At 42.7% G+C, this 24,675-nt stretch overlaps 1 protein-coding gene across 1 annotated transcript in view; it reads left to right on the forward strand.

Annotated features, from left to right (window-relative positions):
* The first annotated feature begins 12,462 nt into the window (after window positions 1-12,462).
* cpda (carboxypeptidase D, a) overlaps window positions 12,463-24,675 on the forward strand; it is a 64,649-nt gene continuing 52,436 nt past the window's right edge. Inside the window, exons 1-2 of the mRNA XM_069911465.1 lie at window positions 12,463-13,087; window positions 21,393-21,650. Coding sequence (XP_069767566.1) covers window positions 12,508-13,087; window positions 21,393-21,650 — 838 coding nt within the window. The 5' untranslated portion in view covers window positions 12,463-12,507. The remainder of the gene's footprint in view (window positions 13,088-21,392; window positions 21,651-24,675) is intronic.

Raw genomic sequence — 24,675 nt, forward strand, 5'->3', positions numbered from 1 at the left:
TGTTCATTGATGGATTTGGAACGGCACTCTAATTGGGCCAAAATTGAGATGGCAAATATTTTTGAATTTGAAATACATCAATTTTTGTTTACATGGAATGTAAATTTGTTACAGCAACATAATGTGCCTATATTAAAACATTTAATGAAGTTATGGACAAAGAAAAAGAAAATTATAGGTTCTAGGGGGTGAATTATTGGCTTTGATGCCGTTGCATAATAATCAACTTATCTCTTTCTCAATAAATAATCGAAGTTTATTACATTGGAGATTTAAAGGTGTGGAAAATTTGGAAGATTGTTTTAAAGAAGGTAAATTTTTATCTTTTGACCAGATGAGGGACAGTTATGGTATTGATAAGAACTCTTTGTTTCTTTATTATCAAATTCGATCTTTGGTAAAGCATGTGTTTGGTAGAGATATGATTTTACCTGAAATGACTAAATTTGAGACTTTTCTTATGAAGGTGCCAGAGAAGGGTTATTTTTCATTTATGTATCAAATATTACAGGATGGTATGGATAAAAAGGTTGGGATAAATCTAAAGGTAAATGGGAAGTGGAGATCGGTTATGCAATGATTAATTATTATTTTTTTACATCAATTATACTTAACACCTGAAAAACTTAAAAAAAAAGTATGGTTTTCATGAATCAGATTTGTGCTTTAGATGTGGTAACGCTGTTGGAACTTTTTTCCATGCGGTTTGGTCATGTGTGTATAAGATTAAAATACCTTTAGATCTGACAGTATTTTTATTGGGTAGTTTGCAACCTCTGAATGGTTTGGGATTAGATAAATTTCAACTTGCTTTTGTATATTTAGCTTTATCTGTAGCAAAAAAATGTATTGCTAGTACGTGGAAAGATACAAATATGATTGATATTAATAGATGGCATAATGAGATGCCTCAGGATCTTCGTGATGCCACCATCATCACCCTGTACAAAAACAAAGGCGAGAAATCAGACTGCTCAAACTACAGGGGAATCACGTTGCTCTCCATTGCAGGCAAAATCTTCGCTAGGATTCTACTAAATAGAATAATACCTAGTGTCGCCGAGAATATTCTCCCAGAATCACAGTGCGGCTTTCGCGCAAACAGAGGAACTACTGACATGGTCTTTGCCCTCAGACAGCTCCAAGAAAAATGCAGAGAACAAAACAAAGGACTCTACATCACCTTTGTTGACCTCACCAAAGCCTTTGATACCGTGAGCAGGAAAGGGCTTTGGCAAATACTAGAGCGCATCGGATGTCCCCCAAAGTTCCTCAACATGATTATCCAACTGCACAAAAACCAACAAGGTCGGGTCAGATACAGCAATGAGCTCTCTGAACCCTTCTCCATTAACAATGGCGTGAAGCAAGGCTGTGTTCTGGCACCAACCCTCTTTTCAATCTTCTTCAGCATGATGCTGAACCAAGCCATGAAAGACCCCAACAATGAAGACGCTGTTTACATCCGGTACCGCACGGATGGCAGTCTCTTCAATCTGAGGCGCCTGCAAGCTCACACCAAGACACAAGAGAAACTTGTCCGTGAACTACTCTTTGCAGACGATGCCGCTTTAGTTGCCCATTCAGAGCCAGCTCTTCAGCGCTTGACGTCCTGCTTTGCGGAAACTGCCAAAATGTTTGGCCTGGAAGTCAGCCTGAAGAAAACTGAGGTCCTCCATCAGCCAGCTCCCCACCATGATTACCAGCCCCCCCACATCTCCATCGGGCACACAAAACTCAAAACGGTCAACCAGTTTACCTATCTCGGCTGCACCATTTCATCAGATGCAAGGATCGACAATGAGATAGACAACAGACTCGCCAAGGCAAATAGCGCCTTTGGAAGACTACACAAAAGAGTCTGGAAAAACAACCAACTGAAAAACCTCACAAAGATAAGCGTATACAGAGCCGTTGTCATACCCACACTCCTGTTCGGCTCCGAATCATGGGTCCTCTACCGGCACCACCTACGGCTCCTAGAACGCTTCCACCAGCGTTGTCTCCGCTCCATCCTCAACATCCATTGGAGCGCTTACATCCCTAACGTCGAAGTACTCGAGATGGCAGAGGTCGACAGCATCGAGTCCACGCTGCTGAAGATCCAGCTGCGCTGGATGGGTCACGTCTCCAGAATGGAGGACCATCGCCTTCCCAAGATCGTGTTATATGGCGACCTCTCCACTGGCCACCGTGACAGAGGTGCACCAAAGAAAAGGTACAAGGACTGCCTAAAGAAATCTCTTGGTGCCTGCCACATTGACCACCGCCAGTGGGCTGATATCGCCTCAAACCGTGCATCTTGGCGCCTCACAGTTTTGCGGGCAGCAACCTCCTTTGAAGAAGACCGCAGAGCCTACCTCACTGACAAAAGGCAAAGGAGGAAAAAACCAACACCCAACCCCAACCCACCAATTTTCCCCTGCAACCGCTGCAATCGTGTCTGCCTGTCCCGCATCGGACTTGTCAGCCACAAACGAGCCTGCAGCTGACGTGAACTTTTTACCCCCTCCATAAATCTTCGTCCGCGAAGCCAAGCCAAAGAAGAAAGAATGAGATGAAATATTGTTTAATAATGAAAAAAATTACGTTTCACGTGATAACGATAGCTTCTTTATTAATAAGTGGTTATATTCAGAATATTTACATTTTGATTTACATTGATTAGATCTTAATATGTATGCTTATTTTTTTATGGCTCTCCTTGGGAGAGTTGGCTGAAGGGGGGGGATTTTTTTCTTATATATATAATATATAATGTTATATATATATATATCTATATATATATATATAATATATATATAGATATATATATATCTATATATATATTTATATATATATATAGATATATATATCTATATATATATTTATATATATAGATATATATATAGATATATATATCTATATATATATTTATATATATAGATATATATAAAACATTCATGTTTATGATTCATTGTTGTATATGTTATTTACTATTTGTATTTTGAACGAATAAATAAAGTTTCAAAAAAAAAAGATCAATGTGGTAAATGATGCAAATCAGTGGTTAGTGAATGATAAGTTGTATAACCATGTGTCAGGAGTGAAATGATAGAAAGCTAGCTGTCTTAAGTGCGGTGAGAATAACACAAGGAATCAGAACCATGTGCTGACCGTTCACCAGGTAAAGATGTCGTTGTACAACCACAGCAGAAGTCACAAAAAAAGGAAATTTCCAACTGTTCTGGCAGGGGCTGCAGAGGAAGAGAATGTTCTAGAGGTGGGGTAGGAAAGAATTTAAGATGGCAAGACCTAGTGGTGTTGATTTACAGAAAGGAAACCACAAGGCATCTGGGACCTCCTGTAGACGGATGTGGAAGGACATGTCATTTGAATAATTAACAAGAAATGAATCCTTTAAAGAAGCCTAGCACATACTATATATTTTGGCAGATAAGATGATACTTGAAGCACCCAAAAACATGACCTTAAAATTCTACTCAAAGTAACATTTGACTGGTTCCCAGACCCCATTCTATTACAAATTTTTAAGCAACTGGAATATTTAAAAAAAGTTGCTGGAGCATAGACAATTTTTATTGTACTAAAATTGTAAGAATTGTAAAATTAAAAAAAAATTTTAAATCCTTGAAAATCACGAGCTTGATTGTCTGAGACAAAGAACTCGATGAGCACATCTAGAGTCTCACTGTTTATAGTCATATGAATCTGGTGAGTCGGCTTCGTAGTCAGCGTCCCACAATAAATCATCCTCCATTGCACTAGAGTTACTGCACTTTTTGAAAGATTTTATTACAGTCTCTACTTTCACTTTATCCATTCTTTGATCACAAAATCACACACCACATCAAATGATGCAGCTCGCATAAAGGATTTTTCAGCAATCATCATTCAATGATTTCATTCTTCACACACATCTTTAAATGTCTTGTTCAAGCAGTGGTTGCAATAGAGAAGTCAAACCACCTGGTGCATCAGCAATCTCAGTATTATATCGTGCTCATCTATTTTTAGTGTTATCTGTTAAATAACTGCGAAACATATCCCAGACCAGCAAAACTCCATTCCTTTGTGAATACCGCTTGGCCGTCTGTTCCACACATTTGGCCACTTCAGTGCATATGGTCTGATGTAACGTTAAATGTTCTTGTAGAAGCACAGTTGGTCAATTCCTTGGGCACTTCAATGACTTTTAACATAAAACTTGCTTCATACACTCTTTGTTTTGCTGGTGGCTCCACGTTAACAATTTGATAAAACAAATTTTAACTGGTTAAGACATAAGCCAGCAAAGACTAAACCATGAATCGCTTTGTGATGGTGCTTCACCCACCTACCAGCCATACCCACCAGCTTAGTCAACATGACACCAACTCAGTCAACACATGTATGGTACCAGTATGCTTGAGGGGGTGGGGGCCAGTCTTTAACCACTGATATGAGCTAAAATAATGAAATTCAGACTGAAATTGGGGACTCGTCTTATCTGAAGGTAATCTTATCCACCGAAGTATACAGTCGCCCAAATATAAACAGAATCAAAAAGGTTCTGACAACAGAATGGGTTTGAAATGAAGTGTCTTAAATGTAGTTGTAGTGATGTAATGTATTATGCTGATTACTTGCTATTGATTACTACTGTAGATTGGCTCCACCCTACTGGTATAACAGATGGTGTAATGTATCCCACTGACTAGTAGAGGTGGCTTCTTCTGTTAATAAAAGCCATGACCTGGTCCATGTCTCTGGCATATCAGTAGCAAGACAAGACTTTGTAGGATAAACTTTAATTAGAAAGAGAGAAAGATGATGAAGGCATGGTTGATGTAACACCAATGTTGTTTCTACATTTACCTATTCCAATACATTTTTGGCTGGCCTTCCTGATTTTAATCTCAGCAATGACCATTCGACTCTGCTGCCCTGTCTACAACTATAGCAGTTCCCATTTATCCAGCACCGATTGCCATCTGAGTATGAGTTTATTGTCATGCACACAAGTACAACGTACAGATGCACCAAAATTCTTACTTGCCTTAATATCGATGACACACCAATAAAAACAGTACAAATGAAAGTTACCCCAATACAGGTACTCCCCGACATGCGAACTATGCAACTTGCATCCATCTGCACATACGACTGAAAACTTTAAAAAAAAAATAAATAAAAAATAGAACATTTGCACAGATTATATTGTATTTGACAAACTATAATAGGGATACAGGGCATGTAAGAGTCAAAATGTGTGTACTTACCTTGTCAGTCAGTATCCCGGGTTCCGTAGGCTAGGCGTGGCCATCTTGATTCCTGTGTGCATGCGGAATCAAGATGGCCGTACTCAGCCAGAAAGATTCACCAAGGTTGATCGACAAATTCAGGAAGATTTAAGTTGTTATCATCAAATCCACGATGAGAAAAAGATTTGATTTTAAAAGTTTGCTTTAAGACTTCGGTACTCCGTGCATGTGGGCAAAATTCCACTTTACATCCATTTCAAGATACGACCGATCCTTCGGTCCCAATTATGGTCATAAGTCGGAGACTACCTGTATGCCACAAGACATAACTTGTCCCAGTTACCCCATTTTAATACTCTCAACTTTGTTTTCAAATTGCTGCCTTTCTTCCCCTTGCTCAGATTGAAAAACGTCAAGGAATGGGAAGAAAGACAGGGATTTGAAAATTATGGCATCTTGAAGATCACGGAATTTAACGCTTCCATCTCCAAACTCTAAAATTGATGCAAAAAAATTAAAATTCTACAGAAAAATAGATGCCTAATATAATTCCTAAACATTAGAAAAAAAAATTTTGCTTTCAGGGAAGGAGGTGAGGATTTAAATCGTATCACATAGTTTTGAAATATCTTGACTAAATTCCTACAGAAGAATTCAGTCTTTTAATTTTCTTATGACACTAATTTTAGGGTTGATTCAATAAATATGTAGCAAATGCTTATGAATTTTTGTTTGAAGATAAATAAATGATCGACAATTTCTTGAGATTTGGTACCAAAGTTGCTTGACATTATTGCGGGGTATTTTCAAAAGGTGCAACTCAGATTCCTGATCAACAACTGAGTTTTCTAAGCATAATGTAAGTGCTTTATTTTACATGGTCAGACATTGGCAGTCTCTTGCAAACTTATTAAAATCATTATCTTATAAGATGAAGTAAAGCACAGAATTCTGTGAGCACCATGGTTGAAGTAAAAACACACAATGCTAGGGAGACTCAGCAGGTCAAACAGTGTCTTCTATGTAGCCACGGCAGAGATATGTCACTGACATTTCGGGCTTGTAAGAAGAAGGATGTTGATGATCAAACTCATTCCATTTCAAGCATTGGTTCCAGGCCATTTATAGCATATTTCACTACTCTCCCTCTACTTTCACAGCAATAACACTGGACAACAATTTTTTTTCAAACGGGTTGCTTCCTTAAAAAAAAATTGGGGATTATTATAAACATCAAGCGGAACACAAATATAATTTCAGATTTGCTGTATCACGTAGGAAGTTGAAGAAACATTAAATTTAGCATGTTTAATCACATAATGAGGCTGACACACTGCGTTAGTTCAACTGGCATAACAATGTTTTGCCGCTGGTTTTCATTTGTATTCAGTATCTGATGCTTCTCATGTCAGCGTCCAACAATTGATGGATTCCAGTTGCCTTGATACCGCTTCTCCATGGTCGCACTGAGCTGGTGAAACCTTTCGCCGTGCTCATCACTGACTGCACCAGGATCAGCAGGGAAGAAGTCCAAGTGTGAATGCCGAAAATTAAATTTCAATGACACGTTGCACTTCCTGATTTTGTATGTCTGAAGCACGTTGTCAATCAGCTGCATGTAATTTCATGCTCTGTAGTTGCCAAGGAAATTCTCAAAAACATCTTTAAATGCCTTCCAAGAATACCTAAGGCAACATTTACATAGCACCGGAACTGAGTGCATGCCCAGCCATGGTTAAACTGACCAAAACAGCTTCCTTTGCAATGTAATAGTAGACTTAAAAAATCACAAAAATTAGTTATATAGTATCTAAAAAAAACAGTACACGATAAGAAAGTTTTAAGGTGATTTTTGTGACCAGCAGCTCAAAATTCATAAAATACAACCAAAAGGGTTCAAGAAGCAAAGTCTTTATTGTCCAAAATAATCTGAACTAAATACCATTCCTGCTGCAGTGTGATGATTCTGCAGTTTCAGCTAAAATTGATTGTTGTTTTCCTTGTATATTTTAGCATTTTCACAGAGGTTCACAAGTAGGCTGCACAGTATTTCAAGTGCGTTTTATTATAGAATTGGCCAAAATTAATCCATACTCTATTCTTTGACTTTCACAATAGATGAGAGTGAGATTAGACCAATATGGTTAGCATCCAAAATTGCCCTGAAGTGGGCAGCCTCTATCCTCAAGGACCCCGACCACCTAGGCCATGCCCTCTTCACTCTTCTACCATTGGGAAACAGGAGCCTGAAGACAAGAACTCAGCAGCACAAGGTCAGCTTCTTCCCCTCTGCCATCAGTTTCCTGAATGAACAATTAACCACAGACACGACCTCACTTTTGTCTTTTTCTTTTTATTGTACTATTTTTTATTTATTTTGAAATGTGGTTTCATAGAAATGTTTTCACTCTGATGCTGCCACAAAACAATGCATTTTGTGGCATGTTCATGACAAATTCTGATTCAGTTCTCTAACACTGCTGTTCTAAACAGGTTCTGTGCAGTGGCAGGGATGAAACAACTTAGGGGTTCTTGGGTTTCTTCTGGACTGTCTAGTTTATATGCACTTCACTAGCTGGAGAATCAAAATATGTATTCAGTCATGAGAAAGCTCTTCACTGCCTGTGTGGTGGAACACGGTACAGCGGGCATGTCCTCACTGGGGATAGGCAGGCTGGCCCACCTTCTGTACCTGTAGACCCTCCCCATAAGATCCCCTAATAAAGGCCAAGAGCCCTAGTCTCCTCCCTCATACCTGCCTTGGACGCGAGCCAGCAGCATGTAGAGCCAAGTCTGGATCTTCCAATCAATAAAGCCTCTGACTTCCTACTTCGTGTCTGCGAGTGGCCATTGATCGTGCCACAGCCTGATCAGCAACTGATCTAAGAATGAAAACATAATGAAAAAAAAACCTGTCATGTAACTCTGCATGACCTACCACTTTGGACATCACAACCCAACAGTTGTCTCTTGAACTTTAAAAAAAAATCATCCTCTGATGGTCCATCAGACATGATGCTCATTGCAAATGCTTTTATGGGTTTTGGATTGATCTGAGGGATCTGAAAATGTAAACCATCAATCTTTATTTCAATCAGCCGCCGTTAATTGCCCCAACTGTGTAGGTGAGTGGCAGAATCTGGGAGGAGCTGATGCGAATATGGGGAGAATTTTTTAAAGTGGGATAATTGTAGGATTTGTGCAAAAGCAAAGGACTGATTGATGGTTGGCACAGACTCAAGGGGCTGAAGGGCCAGGTTCTTTGCAATAGGTGGCATCATGTGACTGTCCATGTTGAAGCATCACTGATTGCCCCATCCCACCCCATCTCAAATGCTGGAAATACTAAACACACAGGCAGCATTTGTTACCTTGAATCAGATTTGGACCAAACTAAGCAAGTTCAAGGCTTAAAGTGATGGCTAGAATGGAAACGAAAGTCTGTGATAGAAGCAGAAAAATCTTAATGCACTGAGTAGATGAGGCAGAAGTTGTAAAACGAAAAACAGTGGACGGTTTCAGATCAAGGACTGGCAAATGAAAGTTAGCTGGATTTTCCCTCTGGGAATTGGCGAGTATCTTCAGCATCTTCCATTGTTGAAGTAGATGAAGAGTTTCCAACCAAAACATTGACTGTTGCTTTCACCCACTGAAGCTCAAGTCAAGTTTATTGTCATCTGATTCTACAAGTACAACCTGACAAAACAGTGTTCTCCGGTCCTCGGTGCAAAACGTGCAGACACACAACCAGACCTAACACACATAGACAAACAAAATATATGTAGGACAAGTATTCATATAAATAAATATTTTTTCATGAATAGGAGAGACTCAGGTAGTTAGTGTGAGGAAATCCTTTCATCATTCAGCATTCTTATTGCCTGTGGGAAGAAGCAGCTCCTCAGCCTGGTGGTGAAACATGAAAGACTACAAACACTGTGACTGTAGTAAAAATACACCAAAATGATGGAGGGACTTGAGACGGTTTTTTTCAGCGTCCATAAAAAGCAAAGGAATAAGCAGAATAAGCCAGAATCAGGAAGTTTCAGAATTCAGACGATGCCTACAGGGGGAGGAATCCAGACCATAAAAGGTGTTAATTGGATATGATAAGGGACAAGGTAAGAATTTATCATATTTGTGCGAAAGGATACAGAGGGAAGCTGAGGAAAGGGGATGGGGGAGAAGTGGGGGGGGTGGACGGGGGTTTTAACGAAAGGCGGAGAAGTTGATATTAATGCCATCAAGTTGGAAGATGAAGTGTTGTTCCTCCAAGTTGTGGGTGGTCTCAGTCTGGCAGTGCATGAGACCATGGACAGACATGTCAGCAAAGGAATGGGATGGGGAATTGAAATGGGTGGTCATTGGGAGATCCATGTTAATGTAGCACATAGAGCCAAGATGCTCAACAAAGCAATCTCCCTGTATCCAATCTCTCTGATGTAGGAGACCACAATGGGAGCACCAGATACAGTAGCTGGCACTTGAAAGTGCAGTTTTAGGCATGGTGGTGAGGGAGGTGTGGGAGCAAGTGGACCATCTCCTGTGGTCACAGGGCTAGGTCCCAAGAGGATGATTGGTGGGGAGGGAGGAGTGGAGAAGGAGGGAGCCGATCCCTGTGGAAGGCAGACAGGGGAAGATCTGCCTAGTGGTGAGATCATGTAGTAGGTTTGCAGAAATGGTGGAGGAAGATATGCTGGATATGGAGGCTGGTGGGATGATAGGAGAGGACAAGAAGAATCCTGTCCTTGTTGCACGTAGGGGCAGAGGGGGCCAGGGCAGGTGTGCAGGTAATGGAGGATATGCAGGTGAGCACCACGTTGATGGTGGCAGAGGTAATGTCGCATTGTTTGAAGAAGGAAGACATCTCTGATAATCTGGCATGGGTCCTCATTCTGGGTGTAGATGTGACAGAAAGAGAAATTGGCAGAATGGAATGGAATCCTTACAGGGGACAGGGTTGGGTAGTCGAGGTAGATGTGGGAATTGGTTGTAGAAGATATCTGTTGAGAGTTTGTCTCACGAGATGGAGACAGAGAGATCAAGGAAAGGGAGAGTGTTGCTAGAGATGGATCAAGTGATATGAGGTTGGGGTGGAAGTTGGCAGCAAAGTGAATGAAGTCGACGAGCTCATCATGGGTATGAGACAGCACCAAAGTAATCATCAGTGTAGCAGAGGAAGAGTTGAGGGGGTCTTGCCTGTTTAGGCTTTAGGATTGCTCTACCTAGTCAACAAAAAGACAGGCATAGCTGGGGCCCAAGTGGGTACCCATGGCTACCCCTTTGACCTGGAGCAAGTACAATGAGCCAAAGGAGAAATTATTGAGGGCGAGGACAGGCCTGCCATCTGGAGGTGGTAGGTAGCAGAGGAGGACTGGCTGAGTCTAAATTAAGGGCTTTGAGACTTTCAGTATGGGGGATGGAGGTGAATAGGGATTGGAAACAGGTGTTGAAACAAAGGGGTGAAAACAGAGGAGGGGAAACGGGTGAAGAGGAGTTCTCACCATGTTCTCCACCTCCCATACCACGTAAACATGAGGCAATTGAGTTCAGGGACCAGAAGTCGTTGAAGTGATGGAGATCATATGAAGTGCCCCAGATGTAGGTGGGAACGGAATAAACTGGTGGGGAGGGGGGGGAAACAGAGTTGAGGTAAGCAAAGACCAATTCAGTGGGGGTAGGCGCACGCAGAAACAATGTGTCTGCCAGGAGGAGATATAAATGGCGGACAAGGGTTGGGAAACAATAAGGTTGGAGGCCATGCCAGAGAGATGACCAGAGTGATGAGTTCAGAGATGGGGTGTGTTACGGTGTTTTGATGAGGTTTGGTTGGGTCCTGTTCGAGAAGTAAGTAAGAAGAGGCGTCTGGGAGTTGTCATCTGGCTTTAGCCAGATAGAGGTCAGTGCACCAGACTACAACAGGTTTGATGGTGAGGTTGGGATTGCTGCGGAGAGTGGAGGGCTAGGCGTTCTGAAGGGTTGAGATTGGAATAAGTGAGAGGAGTAGTGAAATCGATATGGTTGGTCATAGTGGCAGGTGGAAATATAAAAGTCCAGACAAGCAGAAGCCTGGAAATGAGGTGTCCAGGAGGAGGAAGAAGGTTTAGAGCAGGAGAAAGGATCTGTAGTAGGAGGTGCAGAATCTTGGTTGTGGAAGTAGGCAAGGAGACGGAGCCAACGGAAGAAGAGTTCAGCATCATGGCGTGTGCCTCTTTGAGGTATGACCAAAGGTGGACAAAGGTGAGGCCTCTACCGAGGACACAGCGCCCAGTCTCTGAGAGAGGAACATCAGAGGGGATGATGAAGACCAGTCTGGGGTTAGGGGGAGGTTCAATGGGGTGGCAGGTGTAAGGGAGGAGAGGAGAATAAGGGCAATGCAGCTGCTTTCAAAGAGGGGAGGAGGTACAGCGACTTCACGAGTGTACCCCCTAGGCGGATGTTCCAGCAGTCCATCCGCCTTCGGTCCTTTTATGGATAGCCGGAGAATCTCAACCTTGACATTTGTCCCTCTATAAAAGGGTCTAATGTCCTTTACGTCAGAGAGGTAAAACAGAGCAGTGTGTTGGGAAACAGAGGTGGGGAAACAGGTGTTGAAAGAGGGGTGGAAACAGAGGAGGGGAAGCGGGTGCAGAGGAGTTCTCACCATGTTCTCCACCTCCCATACCACGTAAAGCAATCCCTGAATAATCACAGAGCACCTATGACATCGGGATAACTTCAGTTGGGAAGGAAAAGTTTGGACACCACTGATCCTTGTTCAAAGGGGCCCTCACGTTGGCTGCGCCAAGCCACAGTGGGCACTCCTGCAGCCTGGTATGTGCCAGTCGGTAGCACTCCGGCACCCACACCTCAGTGGGCCCCGCTCTCGGCATCGCTTTGTCGATGAGTCCAAGCACCCTTCCAAGTCCCCGCAGCCTCCGGCTCGCCCGCAGCAGCACCTCGGAACGAACGGAGGCGGGACATATGCCGAGTGGGAACGCGTTCCAGCCATTGGAGGACAGGCGTCGACGTCATCTCGGGATGCCGCCCTCCTCCCCCCCCCCACCACCGTGCGAATCTGACGCGCGAGCGGCCAGCTGTTTGGTCGGCCAGCGTGTCAATCAGCGGGGTGGGGGGGAGGGGTCAGCGATTTCGGTTGATCGCCGAGCCGTCAATCATCCGGGAAGGGGGGGGGAGGAGGGGTCAGGGAGTTCGGTAGATCGCCGAGCGTGTCAATCATCGGGAGGGGGCGGGGCCAGGGCGTTCGGTGGATCGCCGCCGAGGGATGAGACTGAACATGGCGAGCTCGCTGACTGTGTGCGCCGTCGCCCTGTGGTGGGCAGCCGGCGGGGCGGCTCTCGACGGCGGCATCGACACGTCGAGGTACTACCACTACGAGGAGATGACCGAGTTGCTGAAGGGCTTGGCCGAGGCTCACAGCGCCCACGCCCGCCTCTTCAGCATCGGCCGAAGCGTGGAGAACCGCTCGCTGTGGGTCATGGAGATCTCGGCGACGCCGGGCGTGGAGGTGGCGGGCAAGCCCAAGTTCAAGTACGTGGGCAACATGCACGGCGACGAGACGGTGTCGCGCCAGCTGCTGCTCTATCTCACCCAGTACCTGCTGCAGGGCGGCGGCGGCGAGCGGGTCGGCCGGCTGCTCAACACCACCGACGTCTACATCATGCCCAGCCTCAACCCGGACGGCTTCGAACGGGCCGTGGAGGGCGACTGCACCGGCACCCAGGGCGGCCGGAGGAACGCCAAGGGCAAAGACCTCAACCGCAGCTTCTCCGATCAGTTCAGCCGGGTGGAGGTGGACGAGGCCGACGTGCCCGAGGTGGTGGCCATGGAGAAGTGGATTCAAGGTACCCCGCCAGCCCGTCTCGGGGATGACCCACGAAGGTCTGCGGCCACCGTGGATCACGGTGCAAAATAAAGCACGGTGCTGCACAAGCGGTGGGGGGGGGGGGGTGTAGGGGTTAGATATCAACGTGCAGATCGTGTGGTTCAAGCTTAAAAATGCAGGGCGGGGTAGAATCAGCAGGTCAAACTGTGTAGGGGGTTAAACGAGAGTCTGCAGATCGTGGTTCAAGTTTAAAAATAAAGGGCGGGGTAGAATCAGCAGGTCAAACTGTGTAGGGGGTTAAACGAGAGTCTGCAGATCGTGGTTCAAGTTTAAAAATGCAGGGCGGGGTAGAATCAGCAGGTCAAACTGTGTAGGGGGTTAAACGAGAGTCTGCAGATCGTGGTTCAAGTTTAAAAATGCAGGGCTGGGTAGAATCAGCAGGTCAAACTGTGTAGGGGGTAAAACGAGAGTCTGCAGATCGTGGTTCAAGTTTAAAAATAAAGGGCTGGGTAGAATCAGCAGGTCAAACTGTGTAGGGGGTTAAACGAGAGTCTGCAGATCGTGGTTCAAGTTTAAAAATAAAGGGCGGGGTAGAATCAGCAGGTCAAACTGTGTAGGGGGTTAAACGAGAGTCTGCAGATCGTGGTTCAAGCTGAAAAATGCAGGGCTGGGTAGAATTAGCAGGTCAAACGGTGTAGGGGGTAAAACGAGAGTCTGCAGATCGTGGTTCAAGTTTAAAAATGCAGGGCTGGGTAGAATCAGCAGGTCAAACGGTGTAGGGGGTTAAACGAGAGTCTGCAGATCGTGGTTCAAGTTTAAAAATACAGGGCTGGGTAGAATCAGCAGGTCAAACGGTGTAGGGGGTTAAATGAGAGTCTGCAGATCGTGGTTCAAGTTTAAAAATAAAGGGCGGGGTAGAATCAGCAGGTCAAACTGTGTAGGGGGTTAAATGACAGTCTGCAGATCGTGGTTCAAGTTTAAAAATGCAGGGCTGGGTAGAATCAGCAGGTCAAACTGTGTAGGGGGTTAAATGACAGTCTGCAGATCGTGGTTCAAGTTTAAAAATGCAGGGCTGGGTAGAATCAGCAGGTCAAACTGTGTAGGGGGTTAAATGACAGTCTGCAGATCGTGGTTCAAGTTTAAAAATACAGGGCTGGGTAGAATCAGCAGGTCAAACTGTGTAGGGGGTTAAATGACAGTCTGCAGATCGTGGTTCAAGTTTAAAAATACAGGGCTGGGTAGAATCAGCAGGTCAAACTGTGTAGGGGGTTAAACGAGAGTCTGCAGATCGTGGTTCAAGTTTAAAAATACAGGGCTGGGTAGAATCAGCAGGTCAAATTGTGTAGGGGTTTAAACGAGGCTGCAGATCGTGGTTCAAGTTTAAAAATGCAGGGCGGGGTAGAATCAGCAGGTCAAACTGTGTAGGGGGTTAAACGAGAGTCTGCAGATCGTGGTTCAAGTTTAAAAATACAGGGCTGGGTAGAATCAGCAGGTCAAATTGTGTAGGGGTTTAAACGAGGCTGCAGATCGTGGTTCAAGTTTAAAAATGCAGGGCGGGGTAGAATCAGCAGGTCAAACTGTGTAGGGGGTTAAACGAGAGTCTGCAGATCGTGGTTCAAGTTTAAAAATACAGGGCTGGGTAGAATCAGCAGGTCAAACTGTGTAGGGGGTTAAATGAGAGTCTGCAGATCGTGGTTCAAGTTTAAAAATACAGGGCTGGGTAGAATCAGCAGGTCAAACGGTGTAGGGGGTTAAACGAGAGTCTGCAGATCGTGGTTCAAGTTTAAAAATACAGGGCTGGGTAGAATCAGCAGGTCAAACAGTGTAGGGGGTTAAACGAGAGTCTGCAGATCGTGGTTCAAGTTTAAAAATGCAGGGCGGGGTAGAATCAGCAGGTCAAACTGTGTAGGGGGTTAAACGAGAGTCTGCAGATCGTGGTTCAAGTTTAAAAATGCAGGGCGGGGTAGAATCAGCAGGTCAAACAGTGTAGGGGGTTAAACGAGAGTGCAGATCGTGGTTCAAGTTTAAAAATACAGGGCTGGGTAGAATCAGCAGGTCAAACAGTGTAGGGGGTTAAACACAAACGATTGCGGACACAGTGGCTGATGTAGAAACACGATGGCGGAGAAATTCAGCAGGTACATCACGAAAGTCTGCAGATATTGTGGTTGAAGTGCAAACAGCGCCAAAATGTACTTTATATAACAAATGTAAAAATTCATAATGAACGTTTCGGGCTGGCATGATCAACAATTGCTCTTTTTTGTAGGGAGAATAGTATCCAAATAATGAACTATTCTGGTGCTTCATAGGAGTGTCCTCAGTACATAGTTTAACACAACATGGTACAAGGAAATAGAATAATGATTAAGGGTATTTAATAGATTCTTAGGTAGGCGCATGGATGAAAGCAAAATACAGTAAAGGCCTAAAATCCGCACTACTAAGGGATGGGGTCGGTCTGCATTCTCTGCCAGTACTTTTAAAATTCAAATTTAAGGAGGATAAAGAAGCAATTAAGGGAGCTGCTGAGTATCTACAACATTGAAACGTTGACCATTCCTTTCTGCCACTGATGCTCAAGTTTATTATTGTGTGATTGCATAAGTGCAACCCAAAGTGTTCTCCAGTCCTTGGTACAAAACATGCAGTCACACAACCAGATATAACATACAACAATAGGTTAGTGTAGTGGTTAGGGCAATGCTGTTAAAGTGCCAGTGACTGGAGTTTTAATCATTAGTAAATACATCATGATTCATTTATGAAAACGAGCAGTTTCAAAGAAAAAATAGTCAGCACTTGAAAATAAAAAAATTTTTCACTGCAATGAAAGTGCATGTAATGCTTGAAGTTGTTTAAAAATGAACATTGTAAAAGAAAAATAGTGTACAAATGAATTTCTTTGTGATACAATTACCTGTAGTAATCGGTTGTTGCAGCTGTGCATCTGTGGCGCTTGCATGCACACAAAAGCCTCCTAAATTAAAAAAATAGGAGAATCGGAAGTCTTGGGTGGTCCAGATTTGTGGCATTTGGATTTTTGGACCTTTATTGTAGAAGGTTATGAGGTAGCAAGGGTTTAGTATTTTTTTTGGTTGGAATATCTATCAGCACAACGTTGAGGGCCAAAGGGCCTGTATTGTGCTATAGTGTTCTATGATCCAAGTGTACAAATCAGACGGATTTACATGGAAGCGAACATCCAACTCTGCTATTTAATTACCAAATAACATTCAACTCCCTGGCATCACCTACGGCTCCTAGAACGCTTCCACCAGCGTTGTCTCCGCTCCATCCTCAACATTCATTGGAGCGACTTCATCCCTAACGTCGAAGTACTCGAGATGGCAGAGGCCGACAGCATCGAATCCACGCTGCTGAAGATCCAACTGCGCTGGGTAGGCCACGTCTCCAGAATGGAGGACCATCGCCTTCCCAAGATCGTGTTATATGGCGAGCTCTCCACTGGCCACCGTGACAGAGGTGCACCAAAGAAAAGGTACAAGGACTGCCTAAAGAAATCTCTTGGTGCCTGCCACATTGACCACCGCCAGTGGGCTGATAACGCCCCAAACCATGCATCTTGGCGCCTCACAGTTTGGCGGGCAGCAACCTCCTTTGAGGAAGACCGCAGAGCCCACCTCACTGGCAAAAGAGAAAGGAGGAAAAACCCAACCCTAACCAACCAATTTTCCGCTGCAACCGTGTCTGCCTGTCCCGCATCGGACTTGTCAGCCACAAACAAGCCTGCAGCTGACGTGGACATTTACCCCTCCATAAATCTTCGTCCGCGAAGCCAAGCCAAAGAACATTCAACTAGTGCCTTGTCATATTTTCACACTCTTATATTCTGGTGCACCTATTTCTGGCGCAGTTGTAATCAGACAATAAATGTCTGAAGATGTATTATGTCTCTTCAGAAGACAGTTTACAATGCAATTTTACTCATGTTCTTGCAATGACATTGATGCAGCAAAGTGCAGTGATTGCTCTTTGACTTCTTTGAATTGCAAACAGATCATCATGTTCCACTGCAATGGTTGTACGTTGTTTAAAATATTGTTTATTGGAAATTACTATTACATGGCCTAATACTGCAACCTGGTGAAACTTGATGTTCTCTTTTGTGCAAGAGTTGACTCATTTTATGGCTGTATGAAAGGAAAACAAAATTGCCTTAGATTGTTGGAGCAGAATTCAGAATCTCGCTCTAGTCCTGCTGCTGTTCTTTCTTTTGAACACGACTTTTAATGCCCATGCAGTAAGTTTATCATTTACAGTTTGTTTTGGAAATGAATACTTGACGTTACCTTGTATGTAAAGCTTTTTTAGCCCCTTGGTGTGCCTTGAGATTTTTTATATTTTGGTTATTTAATCAATCCTTTCAACTTTTGGAGAAAAGAAGTTGAAAATCCAACATGGATACTGTAGGGTAAAATGACTTTTTGGGTAAAATTCAATAGAATATGCAAAGCAAATGTAAATTGCGTTTACTGTGGCAATAAAACATTCAAAGTTTGAACAATGGATTAAAGGTTTTCATACCTAGTACTATAGGCTTTTGTGCAGAGTCTGTGAAATTTGATTTGGATGTTGGTGTATGTACCAATCAGAAACCCATGGATTCTGGATGATTAAAGTCATGGGGAGAAGTGTGAATATTGGCATTGACCAAGATTCAATTGTTGTCTTAGTAATAAATTCCTTTTTGCCTGCTGCAAGGCAGATTCGCCACCTGCAGAAATTGCCTTTGCGCCTCTTACAGTCGGACTTAGTCAGAGAAAGAAAAGCAAAAGAGAGTTCCCCACCCCACCCAAGTCACCAGTTTAGATGGATTAAAATTCAATAGCATTTACTGGTTGGGAGGGGGTGTGTGGAGGGCAGTTGTTGTAAATTATATTGTAAAGCAGGGGTGAGTAAGCCTTTTTAAAATCTCACATTCCACCTTAAATATTCCCTATGCCATAGATGCTCTGTGATTCGTAAGGAATTGCTTAAAGTGGAAAGAAAAAGTTTGAAAACCACTGTTTAAATCATACCCAATTGACTCATTATGTGCACAGTTTCATAACTCCAAAGGAAATGGGCCAAATGACAATTTTTCTCAAGCAAAATATTTCAGTAACAATTGGGTCTAGAGCAGTGGTTCACAATCTTTTCCCCCCCCCCCCCCCCACTAACATACCACTTTAAGCAATCCCTTACCAATCACGGAGCACATGGCATAGGGAATACTTAAGGTGGAAAGTGAGTTTTTAAAAAAAATGTTGTCCATCCCTGTTGTAAAGGACTGCACAGCTTCAATATTTTCATTAGTGAAAACATGTCAATAAATTGTGTAATTGTGTGCAAAGAGAAAACGACCAACTACCCAAGAATGTAGTATGTAGGTTAAAGGATATAAAATTTCTGGAAATGTGGAAACTGAAGAGTTCTGATACTTCAATAGTGAAAATTTGCTAATAACCAAAATCATGGAGCACTTGCCTTGGTAAAAGCTGAATATTCTCTGTTCACTGGAAGGACAGATGTGTGACTCATAGACCAACCTGTTTGCAATGGATCATCTGTGGAAGGCAGTACACTCAAAGCTCCAGTTGTGCAACCAAGCATCAATGGACAGACAACATGGTAACAGATGGGATCATGTTAACAGAAGAAACTTGAGCTAATGGTGAGACAAACAGTAGGCAAGGTGTCAAAGGCATTAAAGATATCCGTGGAAAAAAAGGGGGAAAAAAAATAAGAAAACTTGCACGGGATGTCAAGGCCAGGAACAAAATATTCAAAGGTGTGTGTCTAGTTCTAGTGTGTCCATTAAAGATGAGGGGTGAGGTGGGGGGGGGGGGGGAAATAATCAATGAAAAGAATTACTATTTTGTTTGTTGGTTTGAAATTTTGGAATTCATTATAACTGAGGCTGTTGTTTCTGGACTTTTAAACTGAGGAAATTAATGATTATGTGGATTGAATGGAAAATAAAGTTGAGATGGTGAATTATCTGTGTTCTTATTGAATGAAAGGTATATAAAGGCCTCTGATATTTTAATTCTTTGTCTAAGTTGATAGGTGGATGAGGAAATGGCTTCATCTGTTTATGTGGATTTGCAGAAAACACTTGATAACCTTCCTGCAGGGAATTGTTATCAAAAATAAGTGTACTGAATTGGGGATGGGTGTACTGAATTGGGGATGGGTGTACTGAATTGGGGATGGGTGTACTGAATTGGATTGACAATTTCTTCAGAGTTTTTAAAACAGTATTGGAATGAAATATGGTTTTGACAAGAGATGATTGAATACATTATGTATTAAGTTACAGATGAGAGATTTAAAATAAGAACGAGCATTGTGTTGAAAGTGCGCCATGTCCTCAGATCAGACTTTTCAAGGTGGCAGTTTTGTACCAGTTCTAATTTTGAGCCTTCAAAGTCGATCCAAAGGTTGGGCTTTGTCAATCCATTAAAAAAAATTGCAATGTAATTTGAAAATGAACAATTTTGTGTGAATCCAGCTAAAGCTGTAGTACCCTCAACCTAAAAGTTTTTGGATTTAATAAGAGTTTTCTGCTAGCAGACTTTGGGTAATAGTAAAAATGCTGCAATTGTTGAAATAAGGAAATATTCTCTGTTCCCAATATAAACCTACTCCAGTAGGGAGCACGACCAAGTAATGTTGAGATGATTGCAAGGCTTGGCTAGATATTATTTACTCTCTGCCAGACCTTTCAATTTTAGCTTCTAAGTGAAGATTTTTATGGATCCACCATGCCTTGGGAATACTTTCTGGTAGGAATGAGGGAGGAATAAAGAAAACAAATTGATGGGATTTTATCTTGACATCCATAATTTTCTTGCTGCTCTCTTGTGCAAGTGTATTTTTCTCTGACAATAAGTCTAAATCTAAAGGTTGAGAGGTGTCAGAGTGGCGCAGACAAGTAATTGCATTATGTAGATAATGCAAGCCAAGCCGTGCAATCACCTCAACATTACTTGGTCGTGCTCCCTACTGGAGTAGGTTTATATTGGGAACAGAGACTATTTCCTTATTTCAACAATTGCAGCATTTTTACTATTACCCAAAATGACTCTGCAGCCATGTTGTGCAGGAAATAAATGTGATGATGGCTAGCAGTCCACTTGTTTGCACCTTTTCTCCTGGGTGCTGAATTTTCTATGATGGGAATTCTGTAGGGCACTGAAGAGAAAGGATGTGCTGGTGTTGGAGAGGGTTTAGAGAAGGTTTACTGGAATGATACCAGAAATGAAAGTGTTTGCACACAAGGAACATTGGATTTCTCTTGGACTGTACTCACTGGAGTACAGAAGAATGAGGGGGTCCTCAGAGGCATTTTGAATGCTGAAAGGCCTGGACAGAGTTGATATGGCAAGGTTGTTCCCTTTGGAGGGGAGTCTAGGGCAAGAGGGCACAAATTCAGGTTAAAAGGTTGTCAATTTAAAACAGATGCAGAGAAATTTCTCTAGCTGGTGGGTCATGAGTCTGTGGCACTTGTTGCCATAGGTGGCTGTGGAAGTGAGGTTGTTGGGTGTATTTAAGGCAGAGATTGACAGATATTTGATTAGTCAAGGGTAACGGGGAAAAGACCAGGGAGTGGGGCAAAGTGGGAGAATGGATCAGCTCACAGAATGATGGGCTGATGGGGTTACTTCTGCTCCTATATCTTGTGATTATGGGATTCATTCATCCAGGCAAATGCAGTGTATTACACTGATTAGTGCACAAGTATGGTGAACTAATGATTGTTTGCATGGTTCGTCCAGTTGCCTTTCTGGTTAATGGTGAAATCTCCCCCAAGATGTTGATGGTTGGGGTCTTGTTCATGGTTAGGCCATTTAATATCATTAAAGCCTTCAAAGTGTGGGTTAGGATTCTTTAGTTTATAATTAATTCAGGAAGAACTATCAAGAAAATATTGCAATTATTACTTTTCCAAAAATTTTGCCAATGGTTACAAACTACAGATTGCTTCCCAGTCACAGAATGCAAAATAGATTGCTTCCTGGTCTCAACATCATGGTTTCTAACTGAACATTGTCCAGTCTTTGCTGTGTTGTTCAGAAGTTTCCTTTCCCAAGCTGCAAGTTAACTTTTCCATTGATCACTCTTTAAATACTTGCCCTTCATGACGTACATCAACTGCAATGGACCATCTAATGGAGATAGGGTCCAACAGCAAAGGCTATCAAAAACTTGAATGTTAAATTCTGATCTTCATCAGGTGTAATATAATTTTTCACTGGATTAAGTAGTTTTAAATTTTTTTTGACTGTCTAATTTTAATGTTATTTATTTTCTTGTAGAAAACAAGTTTGTGATTTCTGGGAATCTTCATGGTGGGTCTGTTGTTGCCAGTTATCCTTACGACGACTCCAAAGATCATGTATCAGCGGGCTATGATAGCAAATCCCCAGATGATGAGGTATTTAGGTACCTCGCCAAGACCTATGCCTCCAGGCATCCTGTGATGAAAACTGGTACCCCACACTGCAGTGAGGACCCGCTTGAAGAAACCTTTCCTGATGGGATCACCAATGGAGCCATGTGGTATGATGTACCAGGTGAGTTCAGCAATGTACTAAAACTTTCTTTGCCCCTTCAACAAAAGATGTATTTTATTGATGTAATATGATTCAAGTCATTTGTTATAGAATGTATATTAAAAAAAATTGGATTGGGCATCTTTAGGTACAACGTACTGCTCACTAATTTGATGATTATGACTCAAATTGCACTTATGACATAATATCCATTCTGCTACGTTTGCTTCGTATTCACAACTCAAAGAATAGGTGCAGTGAACAGGAACAATGGCACTACCAGTAGAGCTGGTGCTCCACCTGCTGAGTTCCTTCAGCAGTGTTTTTTGCTCTAGATTTCAGCATCTGTGGTGTGACAATCTCTTGTGTGGTTGGTAAAGTTGGTCCTCAACTTTCACCTCACCAGCAACCTATCATCCTTTTCCATTTCTGCTGGCCCTGCTATCCTTTATCTTTTATTCACCCAACCCCCCCCCAACTTTGCCTTTAGCTGGAGCTATTCTTTTGTACCCTCCTCTCCCACACACTTTCCCTTCATCTCTGCCACCATCCAGGATCCTAAACTTCCCTTTCAAGTGAGGCAGAGATTGAACTATGCTTTTTCCAATCTGATCTCTGCATTTGGAGAAAAAACTAAGATAGATTAACAATTTGTGGAACACCAGCTCTGTGAGGGGGGTGGGGGGTGGAGTGGAGTGGAGAGAGATGGTGGGAGGGAAACCATTCCCTCCAACTTTTCATTGCATGCTATTTTAACTCTGCTTCCAACAGCATCCTGCCTGCACTCTGCATTCTCCATTGGTGCTGCAAGCCAAATACAAGTTGCAAAAACATCATTTAATAATTGTAATTGGTGCGGGAGGTACATATTGTTGTAAATCACACCAATTTTAGGTAAATTATCAAGATGGAATTGCTTGGAGATACTAATAGAGGCGGGGACTTATCTTGAGAGCTGGTGTGGACTCTGGGCCACAAACCATGTATTTGTGAATTCATTGAGATAACATTCAACCAAAGCAAGACAATGAGAATTTGAGTATCATTTGAGGGGGTTGGGGTGGAGGAATTTTCCAGCACCCAAGTCCAGTGCAAGCATCAGTCCAGTTATTGGTTAGGGATTGAAAAATAAATCTTAATTCGATTAAGGATAAAAATATAAATGATCTTGTGAACAATTGTTTGATTATACATTAAAATTGCATTATGCAATGTACCTTTTGAAATAGAATCTGGAGGGTATTCCATCTGGTTCCATTGTTTCCATCTCTTTATCCACTTTTTTCCCCTCAAACTTTTCTTCCTCTCTCTCTTCTCTTCTCCTCTCTTCTCTCTCTCTCTCTCTCTCTCTCTCTCTCTCTTCCTCTCTCCCCACCACTCATGCTCCTGTCCTCTGGCCTTTTGGCCCTTCCTCAGCTTCCTTCCCCTTTTAATATACATAATATCACCCCTTCTCATTAGTCTTAACAAATGGTCTAGGACTAAAACATCTACTGACTAGTTCTACCCAAAGATGCTGTCTGATTAGATCCCTCCAGTAGTTCTTTGTCTGCAAAGGATTATTCTTGTTTAGATATTATGAATTTACCATGTCATATAAACTCCTTGTAGTTAGCAAATCTTGTGCAGAGTTTTGTTTTGTTCATTCTTTAGATCGCTTTTCCCTTTCATAGTTTTGTTTCAAAGCAATAATGGAATAAAAAATTCAGAGTATTAAAATAGATGAGACAACTAAATGTTATGATCTAGGTCTCATTGCGCTGAGACTTCATGATTGAATACAGTGCAGGAAACCTCTGTCCAGTTAATTTTTGTGAGTGTGTACAGCATATTATCAACATCTGCCTCTGCAGGGTTAGATTTTGTCTATTTTAATAGAAAAAAACATTTTAGAAGGATGTAATTTCACAGTACCAATAGTTATCAGATGGATTTGATTTTAAAAAGTGAATTTTCTAAATGTAAATCTCGCATTATACAGGTGTCACCATTTGAGTACTAGAAAGTTGGGGGCTATTTCTCACATTTTCACGTAAGAAAATGCCATTTCACAAAATCTATTGAACATTTTTCTGGCTGCCAATCTCATAGTAATTTAAAGCATAAATAAGTATCATGTGAAGTCTTAATGACTGAAGTTGCACTGTTAAAGTTTTAGAGGATTTTTTTAAGAATGCAGTAGCTTAAGAACTTTTGTTCAATGTGGCCTTGTAATAGAGAGGTGGTATGATGGCTGTTGTTCAGAGAGAATTCTTTGAATAGCAGTGAGTGTGGCTAAAGCAACTGGTCCAATCGGGGTCGGAGTTCATTGGCCCAGTGTATGATTGCAGCTGGGTTTGGCGACTAGAACATCAGGGCTTGGCAGCATGTAGGTTTACAGCTGGAAATGGGACTCAACTGGTTTGCATCTTTCCTGCTCATTAAACACCATACTCCCTAAGTAATTCCTTACACTCTTAGTTTAACGTGTTGTATGGGTTCGTTTGGTATGAATAGGTGTAGCATTGAACAGTTAAGGCTTTTCCAATTTTGTAAGATTTCATCTTCACAAGAAGATCTGCAAATGCTGGGACACAGTGACACTACTCACAAATGCTGGAGGAACCTGCAGGTCATGCAGCATCCATAGGGAGTATAAGGCAGGCTATAGGCACTTTCAGGTGGCCAAAATATCCCAATGTATACCTCTAGGCGGCTGTCAGGAGGTCACCTGGAAGCACAGGAGGAACCTGCGAGGCGCATTTTCCAACCTTCCTCCGGGAGGGATAATCACCAGAGCCCTGAAGTCCCCCCTAGGCACCTGAATGCGGCTGCTGAGGGGATGGCTATCAGCTGGTGAGCACCTGACAGCCTCCCACCTCGCTGCCCCCCCCCCGGCGCGGGACAGGAGCCGGAGTGCGCTCTGAGGCACTTCCCGTGCAGCTGTTCCTTTCAGCTGGCCAGTGCTGCCACCTGAACGACCATTCCACAGGTCTGAATCCACTTCTGCTGGCGCATTCTTGGCAGAGAAAAAGTGACTGAAGTTTCCCTTCGTCAGGAACTGTCT

The sequence above is a fragment of the Narcine bancroftii genome, chromosome 14 (assembly GCF_036971445.1).
Source record: "Narcine bancroftii isolate sNarBan1 chromosome 14, sNarBan1.hap1, whole genome shotgun sequence".
Lineage (NCBI taxonomy): Eukaryota > Metazoa > Chordata > Chondrichthyes > Torpediniformes > Narcinidae > Narcine > Narcine bancroftii.